Raw genomic sequence first — 21,254 nt, 5'->3', positions numbered from 1 at the left:
AACAAATCATCCTCATATGGTTATGAAGAATCAACTGACTGAGAGAAATGTTACTGCTGCCGAATTAGTTACTGTACATTTTCACTAGAAACAGACTGTATCAAATATAAGTGACTGACTGTCGTAAACGATACAGAGACACCTCCCTGACAATATCTTAAGATGACCCCATGATATTCTCCATAGAGAAAAACCTCCGCAAAGCCCTCGGAACCAGGAGATGACCAAGTATCGGCCAGGACTTCGACGCTCTATTGTTTCTCTGTAAAGCCAGCATTTAACCTTATTTCTTTGTGACTCCAGGAGGCTGGAGACAGGCCACTGCTTGGTCGCTGGGCACAGTACTTCGCTGGCCGCTCTGAAGAAGACCTCTGTCCCTCGCCAGAACTCAAGAATCTGCTCCGATGTGGAGTCCCACGAGAGTACCGGCAGCAGGTTTGGCGCTGGATGGTGCGAACACGGACAAGACTGATGAGGGAACACCATCCTCATCGCTATGAACAGGTAAACAAGGCAGGGGTCACCAAAACGCCACCTGGCCATTAAACTCAATGGACGGAGGGAGGCCGGGCGGTCGCTCATTCTAAATTTGCTTAGTGCATTAATGTATATAAAAAGGCTGGTGACAGGTGCGTAGGACAAAAGTGCATATAATAAAAGGGTATCTTTGAAAAACAAAGGAAAGGGCCTGCACACTGTCGGAACTCGGAAACTTGCAAAAAAAACCTTGCTCTTTATTAATTCAACGTTTTGGTCTAATTAATAACAGTAATGAATCTACTGTCATTCTAGCTGTGTGAGAAGAGTCGCACCGCAACCCACCCAGCATCAAGACAGATCCAGTTGGACCTCCACCGCACCCTCACAACCAATCAGCACTTCTCCTCCCCTTCCAGCCCCGTCCTGGAGCAACTCCAGCGTGTCTTATTGGCCTTCTCCTGGCAGAACCCTACCATTGGATACTGCCAGGGACTAAACAGGTACTGTACAACAATAAAACACACATACATACCCTAGTTATAGAGGTACATATTAGATACGGACAGGAGATACAATGGAACTACCGGTCGATGGTTTCTGAAGGCGTCATTATAGGAGTTGTCACATCACACAGGAAGTCAATGGACTTTAATGTTTGTTTAGGGCAGATATGATGTAATTTGTTAGCCAGCCAAGTCTATGGACTTTAATGTTTGTTTAGGGCAGATATGATGTAATTAGTTTGCCAGCAAAGTCTATGGACTTTAATGTTTGTTTAGGGCAGATATGATGTAATTAGTTTGCCAGCAAAGTCTATGGACTTTAATGTTTGTTTAGGGCAGATATGATGTAATTAGTTTGCCAGCAAAGTCTATGGACTTTAATGTTTGTTTAGGGCAGTAAATGACAACATAAGATGTCATCTCGCTGACATAATTTACATCTTGTAATACATTTATTTCATTTTTCACAGATATGAGTACATAAACAAGCCCCCAAAAGTCTGGGGTCCCCTAACTTCACACAAGTGTGTTTTCTGAGGGGCGCTAGTACGATAATGCAGGCATTGTGTCCCGCCTGAAAAGCCCTTATAACATTCACAGACTTCCATTGACGACATTCAGACCGTGGCCATCTTGCCAGTAGGTGCTAACTAGGTGCAACTTCCCATTGACAGCCCATTCACCCAAAAAGAAAAGTCCTGTCAAACTCACCAACATTGCAGCTGTGCAAATAGCTTGAATTATGAGCTTCTTCCTGTCAAGAAATTCCTTGCAGGTGATTTTTTTCCTAAGTATTGGAGTTTGGAAGCACTCGTTATCAGTAAAGCAATCTCCTGCTGCCTCCTGCATTATTCAAAACAGGTGGTACGCAGGGCTGGTGAGTGATATCCAACGAGCACTCCCAAACTCTGACACTTGGTGGAAAAATAACCTGCACAGAATTACTTGACAGGAAGTAGCTCATAAGTAGTCTATGATGGATTTTTATGAAACAAAACCTTTACAGATTGAAAGAGGATAATTCAAGCTTTCCGTACAGCTTCAATGTTGGTGAGTTTAACGTTGTTTAATACAATTAGATAGGACTTTTCTGTTGATGGATGATGGATGAATGGGCTGTCAATGGGTAGTTGCACCTAGTTAGCACCTTGCTGGCAAGATGGCCGCGGCCTGAATATCTTCAATAGCATGGCTCATTTGAAGTTTATCAATTTGTCCGAGGTCACCAGAGGGGGCGTTAAAGTCTTTAAACACTGTTCACATTAACTGGTGCAATTGCACCATCTAATGGTCAAAGGCACTGCTCACTCATCATAATCAGTCAAATGTATGTACTGAACACTCACCTGCACAATGACCCTACTCAGTCCTAACATACATACAGACATCAAATAACAAAGATATGACATCTACGGAGCTATGCATGCTATATCATTAAATGCAAAGGGTTTTGCCATTCTGCAGTCTGAAATCCATTCCCCACCCTCTCCATCAGAGTTGCTGCTATCGCACTGCTGGTTCTAGAGAAAGAGGAGGATGCCTTCTGGTGCCTGGTAGCAGTGGTGGAATACATCATGCCACAGGACTACTACACCAAAAACCTCATCGCATCCCAGGTCAGGTCAGGCAGCTCCATGCTGATTACAATTTAGGCATTTAGCAGACGTTCTTAATCCAGAGCGATTTACAGTAAGCAAGAACAACACATTGTAATAGATCAAATACATCAAAAATAGTCATCAAGAATCATACGTAAGCTAAGAACCTAACACTCGTCTAACAGTGGAATATCTACTGTAAATAACTATGCGTATACACTATAGACTGCTATGTTTACAGAAAATTTTAAAATACATGAGTTGAGCCTTTGCATACGCCTGTAAGGTCGTCGAGGCTAGTGCAACTGATTGGATGAACAGTGTCCCAAGTGAATTATCCAGCACATATTCCAGCTTCATATTAGGTGCCATATCTAACCATTGAGCCATAATCAGTTTAACCTAGGCAGTATCTGGCTTTTAGTGTATCTGGCTTTTAGTGTTTTAGATGTAGTGTGGGTTTTTGTGTGTGCATGTTTTTTTCTTTTTTACTAAAATAAGGAAACTCATTTGAACTGCTGCAGGCAGACCAACGAGTGCTGAAAGACTTCATGACAGACAAGCTGCCCAGGCTCATGGCCCACTTTGAGGAGCATAATATCGATGTTTCCCTCATCACCTTCAACTGGTTCCTGGTGGCGTTTGTGGAGAGCCTCCCCAGTGACATCCTGCTCCCTGTGTGGGATGCCTTCCTGTTCGAGGGCACTAAGGTATGGTTACTGCACGGCCAATCATGAATGCACGACACGTACATGTTTTATTATCCTCTATCTATTGATTCCTGAAGGGCTCTGTTTCATTGGCCACCTTCCTTGTTGCTTCCGTCGACTAAAACTGTGACGAAAAATGTTTGTCGACTACATTTATTCCCTGACTAAAACTAGACTAAAATGTTAGGGAGGGACTAGTGGAGAAGCCGTATAACTAAAAGACAAGTCATTTTATGTTTAAAATAGCTGCAGATCTACAAGCTCACAACGCAATATTGGCTATTTTCAGCATGCAACCAAGTGTAAAATCAGGCATTACGACGCCATCAAGGCCCGCCAAAATATTGTTTTGTCGACAAAATCAACTGTAGATTTAGTCGACTAGAATGATAGTAAGTCAACTAAAACTAGACTAAAAGTAAAACATTTCAGGTGACTAAAACATGACATTGAAAAAAGACTGTCTATGATAAAACTAAATCAAAATTTGCTGTCAAAATCAACACGAATGCCAGGTCAGCTACAGAATAGCACTCCTTTGGAGAACCAGGGCCCTATGCTGGTACCTGTAAACATAGGCATACTGATGCAAAGTGCACTGTATAGGCGAATCGACAGTTTTGCACAGTGATGAGTTTTTCCTCTTCTGTGTGCTGTTGTGTGAGGAGACGTATTTTGTGTCAGCGAGGACCAAGATTCTTTGCTATTTTTGTCATTTTAGTTTGTGGAGTCAAACCCACATACAGTAGGCATCTCGAAAATCACACAAACCTGCTTTTCTGTAATGTACATCAGTAGTACTGATGATCAGTGGTACTGATTCAGTACCACTTTAAAATTGTCTCACAACAAGAAGGTGCTCCTGAGTATGAATTATATATTATTAGAGGCCTTTCTGTGTGGAGTTTGCATTGCTTCCCCTGCAGGGACGTCGCTAACAATTTCGTTGCCCAACGCATGATATTGATGTGTTTGTGCTATTAAATCCATGCTGAGGTACATCTTCAAGCAAGACATAGCCAAGTGAAAATATAAAGTTTGGCAACAAAAGTTAGATATAGAGTAAACTTCAGACCGATTCCACAGACTAGATTCTCACACGAAGGAAGAGAAATCAATAATGCCTGAGGCATAGCTGCAGGAAGTTGTTTTTTCCAGCCCCCATGGAGGAGATTTAAAGGTGCCCCTTTTGCACCATTTACAGTGACGCTCTCATAGACGCATGCAATCCACGTTTTAATTTAAGCCCTGATGAATGACTTTATGACCTGGCTGTTGTTCTAATCCGTTTTGGCTGGGGACCCCCAGAAATGCTTTGGCCATGTCTCGCGACCGCCGTCCGCCCCCCCCCCCCCTGGTTCCGCCGCTTGCTCTAACTTGCTTCAGCAGAGCAGACACATCTAGTAAATTGGCTATTTTCACTTCAATTCGTTTTTCATTTTTGGGGGAAATGTTGAAATTTTCAATACAGCAATGCATTGATCTAAAAACAAAATGTATTTTTGAATACTTCAGGTGATGTTCCGCTATGCTCTTGCCCTCTTCAAGTACAAAGAGGAGGCTATTTTGAAGATCCATGACAGTGTCGAGATCTACCAGTACCTTCGCTTTTTCACCAAGACCATCACTGATGGAAGGTAAGGTCACCTCAGTCCAGTGTTCTCAAATCCTAATCAGTAAAGAGTGGAAAGAGTTCCATAAACCCCCTCAAACGTTTAGAATTGTCCAGCTAACCTAACCTGACAATTTACTGTCCTGTACCTAGCTGTAAGTAACTTAGATGAACTAACGATCACATTAATTACACCATCCTAACTGCACTCCACTGATTACCTGGTTAGATTTTATTGGTAACTTTTAAAGCCCGGCAGGGATTGGCTCCCAGCTACATTAAAGCCTTGCTGCCCTCCTATGAACCAGAGCGCTGCCTTAGATCCTCGGAAAAGGCCCTCCTGAAAGTCCACTCGTCTGCCGTTATAAGATTATTTTTTGTTGATGTTTATTCTGTTACTTATTGTTATGCTTACCCATTGATTTCCTTGTGTTGATCTATGTATGTTCTTTTAACCTGTATTGTTATTGTGCTGTTCCTGTTAATTCTGTTACTTTGTAACTGTGTTTGGAAAAGTGCTATATAAATGAATTCATTATCATTATAATGCTATCTGCAATGCAAGTTCCTCATTCTTTTTTTTGGGTGGGGATGTGTGTTTCTTATTTTATGTATTTTCACAGGAAGCTGACAAACATCGCCTTCAACGAGGTGAACCCATTCCGTGGCAGGCTGCTGAGGAACAGGCGTGCAGCGCACCTGGAGCGCCTGCAGCTGGAGATCCAAGCCCTGGAGGAGCAGCAGAGGGAGTTTGTGACAGAGAGCGACGAGCAACGCAAAGACACAGACTTGGACACTCTGGTCAGTGAGGACGATGACGAGCTGTAGTAGTGGCATGCACACTGCAGCCACTGATCATGGCTAACATTACATTACCGCAATTTACATTGACAGTATAAGGAACTTATTTTGCAGGTGTTCGCATGCAGTGCCAATCCATTCGTGACTGAAGTGGATTTAACAGACCCAATTACCGTAATAAGCTTTCATTTGGATTTCATTAATTATCTATTTCACAGGAAGAGCAAGTGTCCTGTTGAAGTCTACTGGAACAAGGCACTTGACCTCTATACTGTACCTAATGTTCACCAGACAGTGGCCTTGTGGTTAGAGTGTCCGCCCTGAAACTGGGAGGTCGCAGTTCAATCCCCGGCCGGGTAATACCAAAGACTGTAAAAATGGGACCCAATGCCTCCCTGCTTGGCACTCAGCATCAATGGGTTGGATTAGGGGGTCCAATCAAATGAAATGATTCCCGAGCGTGGCTGCGGCTCACCGCTCCAAGAGATGGAGACGGAGAACAACTTTCACTGCTGTAACAATGTGTGTGACAAATCGTACGACTTTGACTTTTAACCACTTGAACCTGTCATCCCTATTTTGGGCAATGGTCACAAGAATTTCTAAGATTTTGTGAAAAAACAAAAATAGCAGCTCTCCAAGCTCACAATGTGAAGGAACGAGCTGTGAGGTTGCATTGTAGATTTGATATTTTTGCCGTGAGACATCATCATGCAACAAAGTATGAAATAGGGCAAGTGGTCAAGACACCATGCCAAAGAAAGAATCCCAAGAGTGTCACACTAAATCACTGAAATCAAAACCTGACAAAGTAAATTAGCCAATGACATTCTTGTTGATAGCACTGACCTGTATCCATACAGTATGGCCTCGTCATCTTATTGTTCTAGTTGTTGTTTTAGTTATTTAGTACAAATCTTTGGACTCGTGGCAAATAGTTGTTTGTTGTTTTGTTTATTTCTTTGTTGGTTGTTCATTGTTTTTGATGTAATGTAAAGTGTCCTTGGGTTCATGAAGCTATTATTATTTCGTACCGTCTTGTCTGTCTATGTCTCTTTTATGCCCATATATGGAGTTCCGAGTCAGGCATGCTCAAAGGGCCGGTTCTAGGCATAAGCAATATAAGCGGTCGCTTAGGGCCACAACCACTAAGGGGGCCACATCACAGGGAGAATATTATTATAATTGTTTTAATGTATCCCCTATCCCATACATGGGCTACTGGCGGCCACATGTGGCCCCCACCTTCACTTAAATGGCCCGCAGGTTAATATCGAAATACTCATATATTATTGATTTCAGCTGTTACAATTCCAAATGGGCTGCTGGGGGTCGGGCCGGCCCCCACCTTCACTTTATATGCGGCCCGCAGGTTAATATACTGATATTATTGATTTCAGTTGTTACAATTTACAAACATGCAAACATGACCCGCTTTAATTACTTCAGTCTATATTAGTAGTTTAATGAATAGTACTAGTCTTTTAAGTTTATAAAGTTAACATGAGAACATAAAAATAAATAAATAAATAATTTCAAATAAATGTATTTGAAATTAAATAAAAATGTTAATTTTCAGGATTCCAATTCAGAAATAGCAAAAAAATAATTCAGGATTCCAATTAAAAAATAGCAGATCTACGAGCTCAAAACACATCGCAGTTTGTAGAGCTTGTAGATCAGCTATTTTTTACTATATGCATTGTGGCCCTCTGGTGTGAGTGTGAAATATAATACTTTCTGGCCTTGACAGCCCATAAATCCAAACAGACAAGTCCTATCTGATTGCATTAAGTAACGGAGTGTAGCTGACGCGCCTGTCTGCTCTCGCAGTTTTTTCTGTATCAAATGGGGAAAAACACAAAAAGAATCTGGTCTCAGTCTCGCCTCCCGTCGGTCTCGACTCGGACTGGACCCCCTCCCACACTCTGTCTTGACTCGGACTCGCCCACACTCGGACTTGGTCTCGACTTGGACTCGCTTTAGGCGGACTCGACTACAACACTACTGCACATGTGCTGCATGTGAATGTTGCCCATCCCCCAGAAAGACAGGCATTGCAATAGTACTGAATAAACAACTAAACTAGGCCTAATCACCATGGCAACGGTTGGTGATGTCACATGTAGCGTGACGTGTCTTAAATGTCCTTTATAAGGGGTCACTGCAAACAGGCGACTATATAATCTAGGTGGGAAATTAGAAATCTAATAGTTTTAGGATCGAAGTGTACTAACCATAATGTCATTTGATAAAGCGCCAAAACGGGCACTGACCACTGTCCACGAGAATGCGATTTGGTCCAACGAGGTCCGAAAAGAGCAAAGATGGAACACAATCCACAGAAATTTCAACCACGAATTAAATGAAATGGATCGCGCTTCAGACAGACCAAAGAAAGGCCCCGGGTCGGACGACGACCCTGAACTGACGGAGGTCATCGACAGGGCTCATCGCAAGGACCCCACCCAGGACTACACCCACACAGAGTGCGAGAGTCAGGAGATAGGATGGATATCCACCACACCACTGATGGAATCGGTCATGGACCGCACTGACTGGAGACTGAAGTGGATTTAACAGACCCAATTACCGTAATACGGCATCATAGCTTTCATTTGGATTTCATTAATTATCTATTTCACAGAAAGAGCAAGTGTCCTGTTGAAGTCTACTGGAACAAGGCACTTGACCTCTATGCTGTACCTACTGTTCACCAGACAGTGGCCTTGTGGGTAGAGTGTCCGCCCTGAAACTGGGAGGTCGCAGTTCAATCCCCGGCCGGGTAATACCAAAGACTGTAAAAATGGGACCCAATGCCTCCCTGCTTGGCACTCAGCATCAATGGGTTGGATTAGGGGGTCCAATCAAATTAAATGATTCCCGAGCGTGGCTGCGGCTCACCGCTCCAAGAGATGGAGACGGAGAACAACTTTCACTGCTGTAACGTGTGTGACAAATCGCACGACTTTGACTTTTAACCACTTTGAACCTGTCATCCCTATTTTGGGCAATGGACATGTCAAAACCTCCAAGAATTTCTAAGATTTTGTGAAAAAACAAAAATAGCAGCTCTCCAAGCTCACAATGTGAAGGAACGAGCTGTGAGGTTGCATTGTAGATTTGATATTTTTGCCGTGAGACATCATGGTCAAGACACCATGCCAAAGAAAGAATGCCAAGAGTGTCACACTAAATCACTGAAATCAAAACCTGACAAAGTCAATTAGCCAATGACATTCTTGTTGATAGCACTGACCTGTATCCATACAGTATGGCCTCGTCATCTTATTGTTCTAGTTGTTGTTTTAGTTATTTAGTACAAATCTTTGGACTCTTTTAAAGGCTCGTGGCAAATAGTTGTTTGTTGTTTTGTTTATTTCTTTGTTGGTTGTTCATTGTTTTTTTATGTAATGTAAAGTGTCCTTGGGTTCATGAAAGGCGCTATATAAATTCAAGCTATTATTATTACCTATACCGTCTTGTCTGTCTATGTCTCTTTTATGCCCATCTATGGAGTTCCGAGTCAGGCATGCTCAAAGGGCCGGTTCTAGGCATAAGCAATATAAGCGGTCGCTTAGGGCCACAACCACTAAGGGGGCCACATCACAGGGAGAAGATTATTATTAATTATTTTAATTGTATCCCTGTATACCCTATCCCATACATAGGCTACTGGCGGCCACATGTGGCCCCCACCTTCACTTAATGCGGCCTGCAGGTTAATATCGAAATACTCATATATTATTGATTTCAGCTGTTACAATTCCAAATGGGCTACTGGCGGCCTGGGGGCCACACCTTCACTTAATGCTGCTCGCAGGTTAATATACTGATATATTATTGATTTCAGTTGTTACAATTTGCAAACATGACCCGCTTTAATTACTTCAGTCTATATTAGTAGTTTAATGACTAGTACTAGTCTTTTTTATGTCCAATGTATTTGCATTTAAGTTCATAAAGTTAACATAAGAACATATAAATGTATTTGAAATTAAATAAAAATGTTAATTTTCAGGATTCCAATTCAGAAATAGCTAAAAAATAATTCAGGATTCCAATAAAAAGAAAAGCAAAAATAGCAGATCTACAAGCTCAAAACACGTCGCAGTTACTTAGTGGCAAAAGAAACCCTACTTTCTGGCATTGACAGCCCATACATCCAAACTGACAAGTCCTATCTGATTGCATTAAACAAGATTAAACAAAGTTAAACTCACTTTGCCACTCGATTTGCCACTCACTTCATGCAAGCGCATACCCTCTATAAAGGTGCATAAACTCTTTTAATGGTTACTGCACGGTAGTGTTGTACTACTCGAGTCCTTGTCCGGGCTCATTTACTCGTCTCGGTCTCCGAACAAGGGACTTGGGACTCCTCTCCCACACAAGTCACTATAATGCAATGAAATGATGTTATTATACCCATATTATGAGGAGCCCATTCACATCAACATTATAAGAGGGCTGTCTGGTGCTTATAGACAGCTAGCTATCTTGTTAAGTAACAGAGTGTAGCTGACGTGCCTGTCTGCTCTCGCAGTGTTTTCTGTACCTATCAAATGGGGAAAAAGACAAAAAGAATCTGGTCTCAGTCTCGCCTCCCGTCGGTCTCGACACGGACTGGACCCCCTCCCACACTCGGTCTTGACTCGGACTCGCCCCCACTCGGACTTGGTCTCGACTTGGACTCGCTTTAGGTGGACTCGACTACAACACTACTGCACATGTGCTGCATGTGAATGTTGCCCATCCCCCAGAAAGACAGGCATTGCAATAGTACTGAATAAACAACTAAACTAGGCCTATTCACCATGGCAACGGTTGGTGATGTCACATGTAGCGTGACGTGTCTTAAATGTCCTTTATAAGGGGTCACTGCAAACAGGCGACTATATAATCTAGGTGGGAAATTAGAAATCTAATAGTTTTAGGATTGAAGTGTACTAACCATAATGTCATTTGATAAAGCGCCCAAACGGCAACTGACCACTGTCCACGAGAATGTGATTTGGTCCGACGAGGTCCGAAAAGAGCAAAGATGGAACACAATCCACAGAAATTTCAACCACGAATTAAATGAAACGGGTCGCGCTTCAGACAGACCAAAAAAAGGCCCCGGGTCGGACTACGACCCTGAACTGACGGAGGTCATCGACAGGGCTCATCGCAAGGACCCCACCCAGGACTACACCCACACAGAGTGCGAGAGTCAGGAGATAGGATGGATATCCACCACACCACTGATGGAATCGGTCATGGACCGCACTGACTGGAGACTGAACTACCCCAGGTACTACTCGGACATCACCACTCTTATGGAGACGGCTGGTGCCTGGCCGCAACTAAAAAAGATAAATTTGCGCGAGAAGGGTGTTTTGCGCTGGAAGTGACCACTCTGCTCATGTGGACCTTGAGAGAGAGTGTTGGGCGAGCTGCTTTAAAAATGTAGCCATAGCTGCGTAGATCAGTACTAGTCGGTGAGCGACAACGTTACGCAAAGCACTTTTGTTGTTCCTTTCCCAACCCAGGCCCAGGGCTTAATTTTTTTAATTGCATAGATCAGTTTATTATGTTTGAAAAGGATTACGCGACGACAGTCGCAGCACGAAAGAAACACGTCTGTTTACCTCCGCCATTCATACTATACAGACAGAGCCAATGACTTCAATAGCACTCAATCACCCAGTCATGGTCCAATGAGTGAAACAATAGCAAACAATGCTAGGCATGACACAATGACTGCATCAGGATAGAACAGTCTTAACTCGACGTATCACTGGTGATGACCCAGTGTGCAGCATACATATCATAGGTCTTTTTTTATTGCATTTTGTTTTTTGAGTGAGTAAGCATCTGAATACAATACATTAAATTTAAAAAAAAGTATTAATTGCTTCACCACCCAGTTTTTATTTTAGAGACATAATAGAACAATGCTCATCATTTTTTTCGTACTCAACCCAGAGCCAGAGCTTTTTTATTGTATAGATCAATTCATGTCAGGAACGCTAGCACTTCTGTTTTATTTCTCCCTGCCAAACAATACGCAGGGCTTTTTAGTTTTTTTTCTTGTTTTTTTGTTTTGTTCAATTTAATTTTTTATTTATTATTGCAGAGCACTTTACAGGCCTTAATTTACCCAAATGTATTGATAATATTAAAACACCATAACAAATGTACGTGCCACCCAGTGACCTGATGGTTTGGGGGCTTCTTCATTTGCTATGGGAGCAGGTGGTATTCCTGCTATGGGAGCAGGTGGTATTCCTGGGATCATGGGATTGACAGTGGCACATCACAAAGCTGAGTTTGGCTTTATTCAAACTTGAGTGTCTGCTCTGTATCTCTTGAGGCCTAGTGCTGCCATCTATCTATCTATCTATCTATCTATCTATCTATCTATCTATCTATCTATCTATCTATCTATCTATCTATCTATCTATCTATCTCCACCAGGCCGAAGGCATGGGGAGAGAGTATGTTTTGCACTCCGTCCGTGTGTCAGTGTGTCCGTCTGTGTACAGCTAATCTCTGTTAACCCGGTCGATGCCACATTTTGCACACAGACTCCCTGGATGACTACGATGAACCTCTGCCCAAAAAAATCTGAACGGCCTGTTATATATGTTATATGTGTTCAAGATGGATCTGTCTGATATTTCATATTCCATCCTAATTGGCTAACATTGGCTTTCAAAGTTTGCAGGATTGGCCCGTTTTGAACAAAACGCCTCAAATCATGAACGCAGCGTGCAATTTATGTGAAATCTTCCACGCACTTTCCTAATAGGCTGAGGAATATATCCCACCCTTTTCACATTGGCCTGTTATAGTGCCACCAACAGGTGGATTTTTGAAAAACACATGTTTGGAACAAAATGCCTCAAATCATCCAATTGCCATCCAAGGTGTAAGAAGAAATGGCACCTTTTTCACATTGGCCTAATATAGCGCCACCAGGAGGCCACAGCCTGACCTGCCCTGGTGGAGACCTGTGCCCCGAGGGGCACTTTATCTAGTCTATTTATCTATCTATCTAGCCTGGGAAGGGAGGGATGTTTGTGGGTGGGAGCATTCACATCTCTGTCTTCCCAACCAGGACTCGAGAATACTCTCAAACACTCACACTCTAGTGAGGGTCCGAGTTTGGTTCTTGTGGAATATTTCAATGAATCCTGGGGGTTGAAGCCATGCCTCCCCATCTACCTGCACAGGAACACGTTCATCTCCAAGGATGGTGATCTTTACCATACAACACTGTGCGATGCGGTGATACTGTAGGTTGATGACTCTAGACACAGCCATCTGCATGATGCCAAACACAGCAACCACCTCCAACACCTTATCATCAAATGACTGAGCAGCGAATACATCATTCTTGGTTCCTCCCCAGAAGTTGGTCCCTGCTGCATAGCTGGGAATGTTCAAAACAACAATACCCTGTAGACTGGGCAACGAAATGGGACGACCATCACACTCTAGCAGGACCCTCTGTTCCAGGTTCCGGTAGGTTCTTTGTAGCAGTTCACTGATAGCCAGAGTCCCATACCATATCCTGTTCTTAGTACGACTTCTGCATTTCTCCGGATGTTTCTCTCTCTTGATGTTGAAGTCCAGGGTGATTTTAGCATCCAGGCCTATGCCAAAGTAATTATTCATCACAAACTTCTCTGTATAACATTCCATGTTTTCGGTACTGGAGTCCTCTATAACCATAGAGGGATTAGAGGCCAACTGTTGCTGTGGAAACTTGGTGCAGTCGTGTACCATAATACTCCACCTGTCTAACATCTTGATGCTAGCTCTCTCAAGTTTCTGCAATATCTGAGGTACTTGTCTGTCATCGTCGCAGACCGAACCCCATCCCAGAACCCTTGACAAGTCATTCCCCGTTCCCAACGGTAACACACCCAGCTGGCACTGTTTGTGCAATGTTAGTGTGTCTATCTCAGACAGCACCCAACTGACACTTCCATCACCACCACACACCAAAATACTAAACTTATCAAACTTCTGATACAGACGCAGACCTAGGTTTGGTCCTCCATTCCCCAGATCAAACACCTGAGCAGGGTTCAGCAGCTGTTTAAAACGTCTGAGGAACTTCACTCCCTGGTTGCCTCCGCTCTTAGAGTTGACAAAAACTAAAAGAGGACTGGTACAGGATGGAAGACAGGATGCCTCCCAGAAACCATCAGAGTCAATAGTGTTGAGTGCAGTCGGTGGGATAATGGAGACTTTACACCGCCCCAGAGGACACTTGGACGACAGCTGCTCCTTACAACGAGTGTGTACCGTAGCTTTACACCAGATACATCTCCAGTCTTGCAATCTGAGGACACTGCCACATGTTTTATGACAGATGGTGCATCTAGCATGGATGGGCAGGTTCCCCTCTAACCACTGATGAGGCATGGAGATCCCCCCCAAGATGATGTCTTTGCATATGGATGCCAGCGTGGTCCATTTACAGTTGTTGGTCGCATGGACAGCACATCGCTTATGAGCCTTGAACTTGCACACTTCGCAGGATAGTCCATGTGAGGTTATTCCACACATAGCTTCTCTACAGACATTACAGTATGTTAGTTTAGTGTGACGACGAGCATACCAGTTATGCATCCCATTGAGGTCCATACTGTACTGGGTAGACTCAAAATACCGTGCTGTCTCAGGGTTAGTGCAGGGAGGCAGTGTATTTACCCTATAAACCAGCCTTGCACAAATTTGCTGAACCAGAAGTGAGAGCAGCTTTCATGAAATTATATTACCATCCATAAATACAATTACAATAAATGTCTAGAGCCTTGCTAAAGTATACACCAATTTCCAATATAGGAATTATTCCATGTACACAAGTAACATTCGGCTGACAAAGCAGTCAGTTGGTGTCCGTTCATGTGTCCACGCATGCAATGTGTTCTTGTTGTGATCTTTCTAAGACGGTTATGTCATTGCAGTTGCATGCATTGAAATGGACATGTGCAAAACCGGCAAACCACACACTAGACTGTTGAGAACTTTATGATCTGAGCAACTTTTCAAATGAACAGCAGGGAAATGACATGTAGATAGGTTTAAATAGGTAGTGAGCAATTGACATCACACTGACATCACTGTGAATTCATAACCACATATCCCACCACATCACTGAGGAGTCAATATGACGTCATGGTGATGGTGTTATCACCCAGCAGTGTGCACATTGTCCATACTAGAGGTTCGGACGGACTCCTACAGACTGCACTACAGATCCGACACCATACCAAAAATCGAAAACCTGTCACCAAAAGCAGAGTTCATCCCCAGCTACTGGGACCAAATTCAGGCGTGACAAATCTTTTATATTGGGAGAAACTTTAATACCAAGGTATGGAAATCCGGAAGTGGTTCATATAACACAAATCACACCCGTGTGAAGTGAGGGGCGCTCACTTCACACAGGTGTGAGATGATTATACATCATCATCTCATGAACAACTGAATTTATGTGATTGGTTAACCGATTTGCTTGTCTACATATACTGTACGTAAATATTTCCTTCATTGTCAATGGCATTTAATGTTTGTGTTGCCACAAATTTACGTCATATTTGGCGGACATTTGACCATAATTTCTCCTTTCATTGTCAATAGCGCCCACTGTATTTATATCGGCCACATGACGTAAAATAAGTCATTAGGCCTATACTGTAGGTGCAGTGCCAGTGCTATAAACAAACACTATATCCTCAATGTCCATAGACTTGGCTGGCACAAACTACATCATCATTTACCCTAGATAAATAGAGTCCATAGACTTGGCTGCATGGGACGGGAACATTAAAAACAATCGTTATAAGTCCATTGGCTGGCCTATGACTTAATTCCGAAAAGCCATTCATTGGAGGGGATAGTGTTAGCCGCTAGGTTAGCACTAGCCCCTAGCGGCTAACACACACACGTTGTTCTGGGGCCAGTTGTAAATATTTTTTTATCTGCCAGATGTCTGCAGATTTGTCTTGTTTCCAGGCTAGATGAGTACCTCCTCAATGTAGCGGGTCATCATACATATGTTTTTGCCCAATTCCATTCTATGTAGTTGTGAAGGCGTGGCACGTGGATCTCGGACAACATGTGGCCAGCCTGTGACGTCAGGATTAGTAGCATATTTCAGAGCCATTACATAGACTTCTATTGGCGAATAGGGACACCGGAAGTTTACGGAATGCATTGGAGTCTATGGGCTCGTGCGAGTACATGAACCACGTGACCGGGATGAACTGGGTGACCCCCCACCCCGAGTCTGACAAGAACTTGGAATTGTAGGAGTTGAGGCATTACATTTTGTTTGACTGGGTTCCACAGATGCAGTAATGATAATTTTTCATTTCATATTTTTTTCTTTTCTTCTTTTTAGGACAGGTATTAAAAAGGTCCTTTAATTGTCACTTTTCTGTCATCTGGGACCCTCCCCAAAATCATGTGAGCCGACCCACAGGTTGAGATCTACTGTATGACGTATGACTCCAAATCCCCAGACACGCACAGAACCGGCATTTTGGTCCTGCAGGTTGCGAGATTAGCCCAACATACACAGATGGACTCGCCTTAAAAAGTAAAAAGATCTATGAACTCATCAGTTAGACTCTGTGAATGATATCATCATCATTTTTCGACCGCGGTCGAGATCGTGGATTTCACAATATTACGTCAGACGTCCCGGTCCTTCATTGCCATCCCCAGTTCCTGCTTACTGATGCCTGTGTCCCTAGCGATGACATCAGGGAACGACAGTTTTCTACCACTGGTCTTGAGGCAGGACTCCAGAGAAGAAGGGAAGATATAACCTTATTGTCAGCTCTGTAGCAGTGGCCGGCAAACTGTGTTCTTCTGGATCGGACTAGTGAAGAAACACGGGGAAGGTTGCCGTATATTAGATTAGTCGATGGGTGGCTCTTCCAAGACAGATTTTGCGCTCTCATTAGAAGGCGCGTGTAAGTGCCATCCAACCGTTTCTCTAGTTTCTTTGAAAGTGTCCATGTCTCGGAGCCATAGAGTAGAATCGGCTCAACGGTCGTCCTAAGAAAGAATGATATCAAACGAGGCTGAAACTTTGCCCAAATATGGATTCATGCTTCATAGACACATCATAGACAACTGCCGTCATAACTGGCCCCATGAGGTCTGAGAGTCCCATGAAGCCACGCCGTTACCCGACCCAGTGTTGTTTTTTCCATAATGTTTTATACTTTTTGGAATACTGTATACCTTTAATTTACGCCACAGATAGACAATGGCCGAATTAAGTCCGAGATTCGTATGAAACCACACCATTCCCATTTGGATCTCAAGAACCACACAATCAGGTTTTGTCTGATCATATGGGAGGATTTGGGGGAGTGACGAAGTTCTTCATGTTTCTTGTTCTACCAGACAGATCGTGGCCATGTGTCATCGTATCGCACGAATGGCAAATTTATATATTTATCTTTTTAAACCGTGCATGTTCTTTTCATGTGTCCTCCCATGGCTGTATTCCTCGGTGACAGCGTTCACCCGATAGGGGTAGACAAGTGCAAGATTCACTCAAACTGGCTAGTAATTTAGTTACTTAGCGTTGATTTGGTTGAATAGTTTGTCCTTGATGACTTGAGACATCAGACCATGTATTGTCTCTATGGTTGTCTTGCTACTGTCTCTTGTTGCTTTGGCCAGCTTGTCATCAGACCTCCGGTCGTGCATGTCCGACATGCCACTGCCTCTTCCCAGCTGTGCCTCTGACTGCTCTAGCTTCTCAGACAGGTCGAACACCTGGTCTGTAATGTATTCAGAGTTTGTAAGAAGACTGGAAGAGCTTAAGGTATTAACCCAATATTTCTTCCAAAGGAGCTCCAGGAGTTTTATGTCAAGGGATGACTTGAAGTAAGTGACCTCCAAGGCATAATACTGTTTACAGTGCACACCGAAATCTTCGATCTTGTTCGAGGGGATTGTTTGATATTCCGCCTGTCCGTCATTTGGAGCCTTGTAACCTTTCGGGTAGGTTCTGAAGGCACCAAGGTTGACTTTCCCTGCCGATATGGTCCGAGTGGGGTCTACCACAACAGCCACGAAAGGCTCCTGGAACTGCTGGTTGAGCATCTGAGTGCCGACATCTATGCCCGAGAGCCAGCATCCATAGCCTGGGTGACTGTGGTACCAGCCAATAGCATTCTCTAGCCGACCAACCCGTTTGGCATTTTCAATGTAGGCAGCCATGTATTCATAGGCTGCAGCCTGAGCATTCACTTGGGTCTCTGTGCCTTCCACCGGTAAGGCAAAGCTGTCCATGATGATCATGGTGTCACCATGTACCTTCCCTAACATCAGACCCATGACCTCAAGGTTGCCTCCTGACCTGGCATGCATCACCATCTTCAACAGTGCCAATGCTGAGATCTTGCAGTTCTTGAAATAGTGAACGTTGGATTTCCATGGCTTTGAAGTGAGGAGTTTCTGCTGTCGATCTTTGTCATACTTGTACAATTCATCTATGCTCTGAATCTCCCGCACGCTATTTTCCATCTCCCATGATTTCTGCGCTATCTTTCTCCCTTCCATGATGGCTGTTCGTTGCTCTTTGATTCGAACTTGTGATCGGAAGACTAAGTAGCCTTTATAAAGCTTACTCGTGTCATGATGTAACGTGATGTGACCAGCCATGCCCAAATATGTCATCAGCCCTGACTGGAAGCGAGTTTCCATGATGAGTGTACATAGAACACTGAAGTTGAGAGAAAGAAGACCATACAAATAACACATTTTAAAGTGGTGGTCATTGATGGTATATAATTCACCGACAGGGTGTTTAACCACCGACGCGACCAGTCTCTAACAAAGTCAGCAATAGTGCCTGTAAGTTCTGTGTAGTCTACTAGTCTTAGATATATACAAGCTTTTGCCACAAGCGGTACAACCAAAACGTCTCTTATTTAGATCTTTGCTGCCTGTAACTGTACACAGCCAAAGGGTTTCTTTTCTTTTTTTCCACAAAAAAAGATATTTAAAGATAATATATATTTTAGTACAGTACAGTACGTTTCATTTAGTTTTCAACATTTTTGACAACAAAAATAAAGAAAAACAATAGCTTACATAGTAGGCTAAATATAAATAAGTCATAGGACAGGATAGGTGGGCACTATAGGGACATCTGGGCGCAGGTCACCTCAATGTAAAATTGGCTATTTGTACAAAATGTAATAAAACTATGTCTTAAGCAGGCCTATTAAATGTAAATGTAAGTATACATAAGTATATAATAAATAAGTATATGTGAACATTCAAGGTTATCATTATAATTATATCTTAATAAGACTTAATTTTACTCTTTAACTTCTTGTTTATGCCCCAAAAAGCATGTTCTAATTATGTATACTTTACTTTAAAATCACACCCGTGTGAACTGAGTGGTGCAAGGTCTTATATAGCCTGATCAGCTGTGGTCTGACGTAATGTCAGTGACCATAGTAACCATGCTCATTCTTTTGGGCCCCACGTACAGGTACACACAAACACGGATACAAACAAAGCTGGTTGTTGGAGTGGTTTGCACCTATTCATTTTTTAACATTTTGAACAAAATAGCCAATTTTACATTGAGGTTCCCAGATGTCCTATTGCAAGCTTACAAACGTCTGTCTGTCTGTCTGTCTGTCTACTGTGTACAGTTATATTGTTGTTTTAGATTGATTAAATAAATATAATAATCAGGCAGCAGGACATATACTGACCCTATACCTTGGCAATGCGCTTCCAACTGAGTTGACACAATTTGGACGGAGCTGGTGAACATCATGGTCGGTGACGTCATCAGGAATAATATTTATAAAGGCTCAGCCAGATTTTCCCCTTATAATAATCTTGCACTACTTGTAGAGAAATTGCTGCTTCTAGGCTCATAAAACCCTGGACTAACTGAAGATGATGCGCTTTTCGGCGAAGCAGCAGAAGAAAGAGGAGAAACCTGCCGGAGGGAACAAGGCCGGGGGTAAGAAACAGAGTGCAGCCCAGCTACGAATACAGAAAGACATCAGTGATCTGAACCTGCCAAAGACGTGTGAAATCAGCTTCCCTGATCCCGATGACCTGCTCAACTTCAAAGTCATCATCTCGCCAGACGAGGGTTTTTACAAAGGCGGCAAGTTTGTCTTCCCCTTCAAGGTGGGACTTGGTTACCCGCATGACCCCCCCAAGGTAAAGTGTGATACCAACGTATATCATCCCAACATTGACCAAGAAGGAAACGTTTGCCTAAACATCTTACGAGAGGACTGGAACCCCGTGTTGTCGATAAACCACATCGTCTATGGTCTGCAGCATGTATTAGCAGAGCCTAACCCGGAGGATCCATTGAACAAGGAAGCAGCCGAGGTCCTGAGGACAGACCGGCAGCTGTTTGAGAAGAACGTCCAACGTGTTCTGAAGGAGAACTCCGGAGGACGTGGTCGTGAAGTGACCCGTCGTTAGCTTGCAACCTTGTTCAACACACTCCGGAAAAGCCATAAAGAACTACCTCACTTCTGTTTTTAAGGGGCCATATATTTTATTATATTATATTTTGCCCATATATGGAGTTCTTTCCCCAAATATGGAGATGACTCAGATGTTATCACCGCCATATTTTTTTACTGTGTGTTACCGAAGGGTTGAACCATCTCAAAGGAGTTCCAAATGGCTCCGGCCGTTGTTAAGCCACTGTCTTTCCTTTGTTCGTGTCTTTTTGTATTTTTTCACCACTTTTTTTTAATGATCATTACATTGTAGGCCTTTAAATAACGGTTCCCCATGCAGACAGTGGATGGGTGATCTTTTGTTGGTCTGAGACAACCTTTTTTATTGACTAAGTTATATTTCAACTATATGGTCTATTTCTAGCCTAAAATCTAAATCTGCTTTTTGTTGGATTGTACAGGTTAGTGTTTAGTATTATTTCATTTTAGAATTTTAGAATGGATGTTGGTCCCACCTGCAGTGGAAAACAGTATGTCGAGTAGAGCTGTAGTGTATAGTGGTATGCATGTAGGACTATACACTACATTTGTTTCCGCCTTCCTCCAAGAAAGCCGTGGATTCCACTGTGGTCTCAAAACTCTGCCCTGTGTCCTTGAACTGCTCTCATAACTTATTTACTTATGATTAAATTAATCATAAGTAAATAAGTTATTAGAGCAGTTCAAGGACACAGGACAGAGTTCTGAGACCACAGTGGTATTGGTGTATGAAGGAGGTCCACGTTTCAGTAGATAGTGACCTTATGTTGCATGACTTTAGACAAACACAATTGACATGTTTTTTGTAGTAGTCAGTCAATACAAGTGGTGGGCCACCCACTCATGTATATAGCCTACAGCACCCTCCCATGTCACCAACTTGCAGAGGTCAGCCGGTGACAACTAGAAATCCACTCTGACGAGCTGCCAACTTGCACTTTGCACAAAAGTTATATGTCTATATAAATCCATTCCAGATATCCACTTGAACTGTTTCTAAATGTTTTAAGTGTCATATATATAAGTTTGAA

General features: G+C 43.0%; 6 protein-coding genes across 7 annotated transcripts in view; 3 read left to right on the top strand and 3 right to left on the bottom strand.

Annotated features, from left to right (window-relative positions):
- tbc1d2 (TBC1 domain family, member 2) overlaps positions 1-6,285 on the top strand; it is a 28,581-nt gene extending 22,296 nt beyond the window's left edge. The window contains exons 13-18 of one of the 2 annotated variants that reach the window (XM_079503469.1): positions 304-504; positions 793-980; positions 2,479-2,599; positions 3,106-3,291; positions 4,840-4,928; positions 5,527-6,285. In XM_079503469.1, the coding sequence (XP_079359595.1) occupies positions 304-504; positions 793-980; positions 2,479-2,599; positions 3,106-3,291; positions 4,840-4,928; positions 5,527-5,731 (990 nt within the window). In that variant the 3' untranslated portion in view covers positions 5,732-6,285. Of the gene's footprint in view, positions 1-303; positions 505-792; positions 981-2,478; positions 2,600-3,105; positions 3,292-4,806; positions 4,929-5,526 lie in introns of both variants that reach the window. The other variant, XM_079503468.1, reaches the window with a different exon arrangement.
- elp1 (elongator acetyltransferase complex subunit 1) overlaps positions 1-21,254 on the bottom strand; it is a 226,919-nt gene that overhangs the window by 59,196 nt on the left and 146,469 nt on the right. The window lies entirely within an intron of this gene.
- On the top strand, positions 10,663-11,100 carry LOC306917563 (cilia- and flagella-associated protein 144-like; the record flags this gene model as incomplete). Its single annotated transcript, XM_079495856.1, has 1 exon — positions 10,663-11,100. The coding sequence occupies one exon, from the start codon at positions 10,663-10,665 to the stop codon at positions 11,098-11,100; it is 438 nt and encodes a 145-aa protein (XP_079351982.1).
- LOC306917486 (diacylglycerol kinase delta-like) lies at positions 12,833-14,362 on the bottom strand (the record flags this gene model as incomplete). The annotated part of the gene is made up of 1 exon (XM_079495732.1): positions 12,833-14,362. The coding sequence occupies exon 1, from the start codon at positions 14,345-14,347 to the stop codon at positions 12,833-12,835; it is 1,515 nt and encodes a 504-aa protein (XP_079351858.1). The 5' UTR covers positions 14,348-14,362.
- On the bottom strand, positions 17,300-18,292 carry LOC306917403 (COP9 signalosome complex subunit 5-like; the record flags this gene model as incomplete). The annotated part of the gene is made up of 1 exon (XM_079495627.1): positions 17,300-18,292. One exon carries the CDS (start codon positions 18,290-18,292, stop codon positions 17,300-17,302), a length of 993 nt encoding a protein of 330 aa, XP_079351753.1.
- LOC306917332 (NEDD8-conjugating enzyme Ubc12-like) lies at positions 19,655-20,200 on the top strand (the record flags this gene model as incomplete). The annotated part of the gene is made up of 1 exon (XM_079495507.1): positions 19,655-20,200. One exon carries the CDS (start codon positions 19,655-19,657, stop codon positions 20,198-20,200), a length of 546 nt encoding a protein of 181 aa, XP_079351633.1.

This window comes from Electrona antarctica, assembly GCF_951216825.1.
Source record: "Electrona antarctica genome assembly, chromosome: 1".
In the NCBI taxonomy this organism is placed as follows: domain Eukaryota; kingdom Metazoa; phylum Chordata; class Actinopteri; order Myctophiformes; family Myctophidae; genus Electrona; species Electrona antarctica.
The sequence above is the reverse complement of the archived record's forward strand: the minus strand, read 5'-3'. Positions and strand labels throughout refer to the sequence as shown.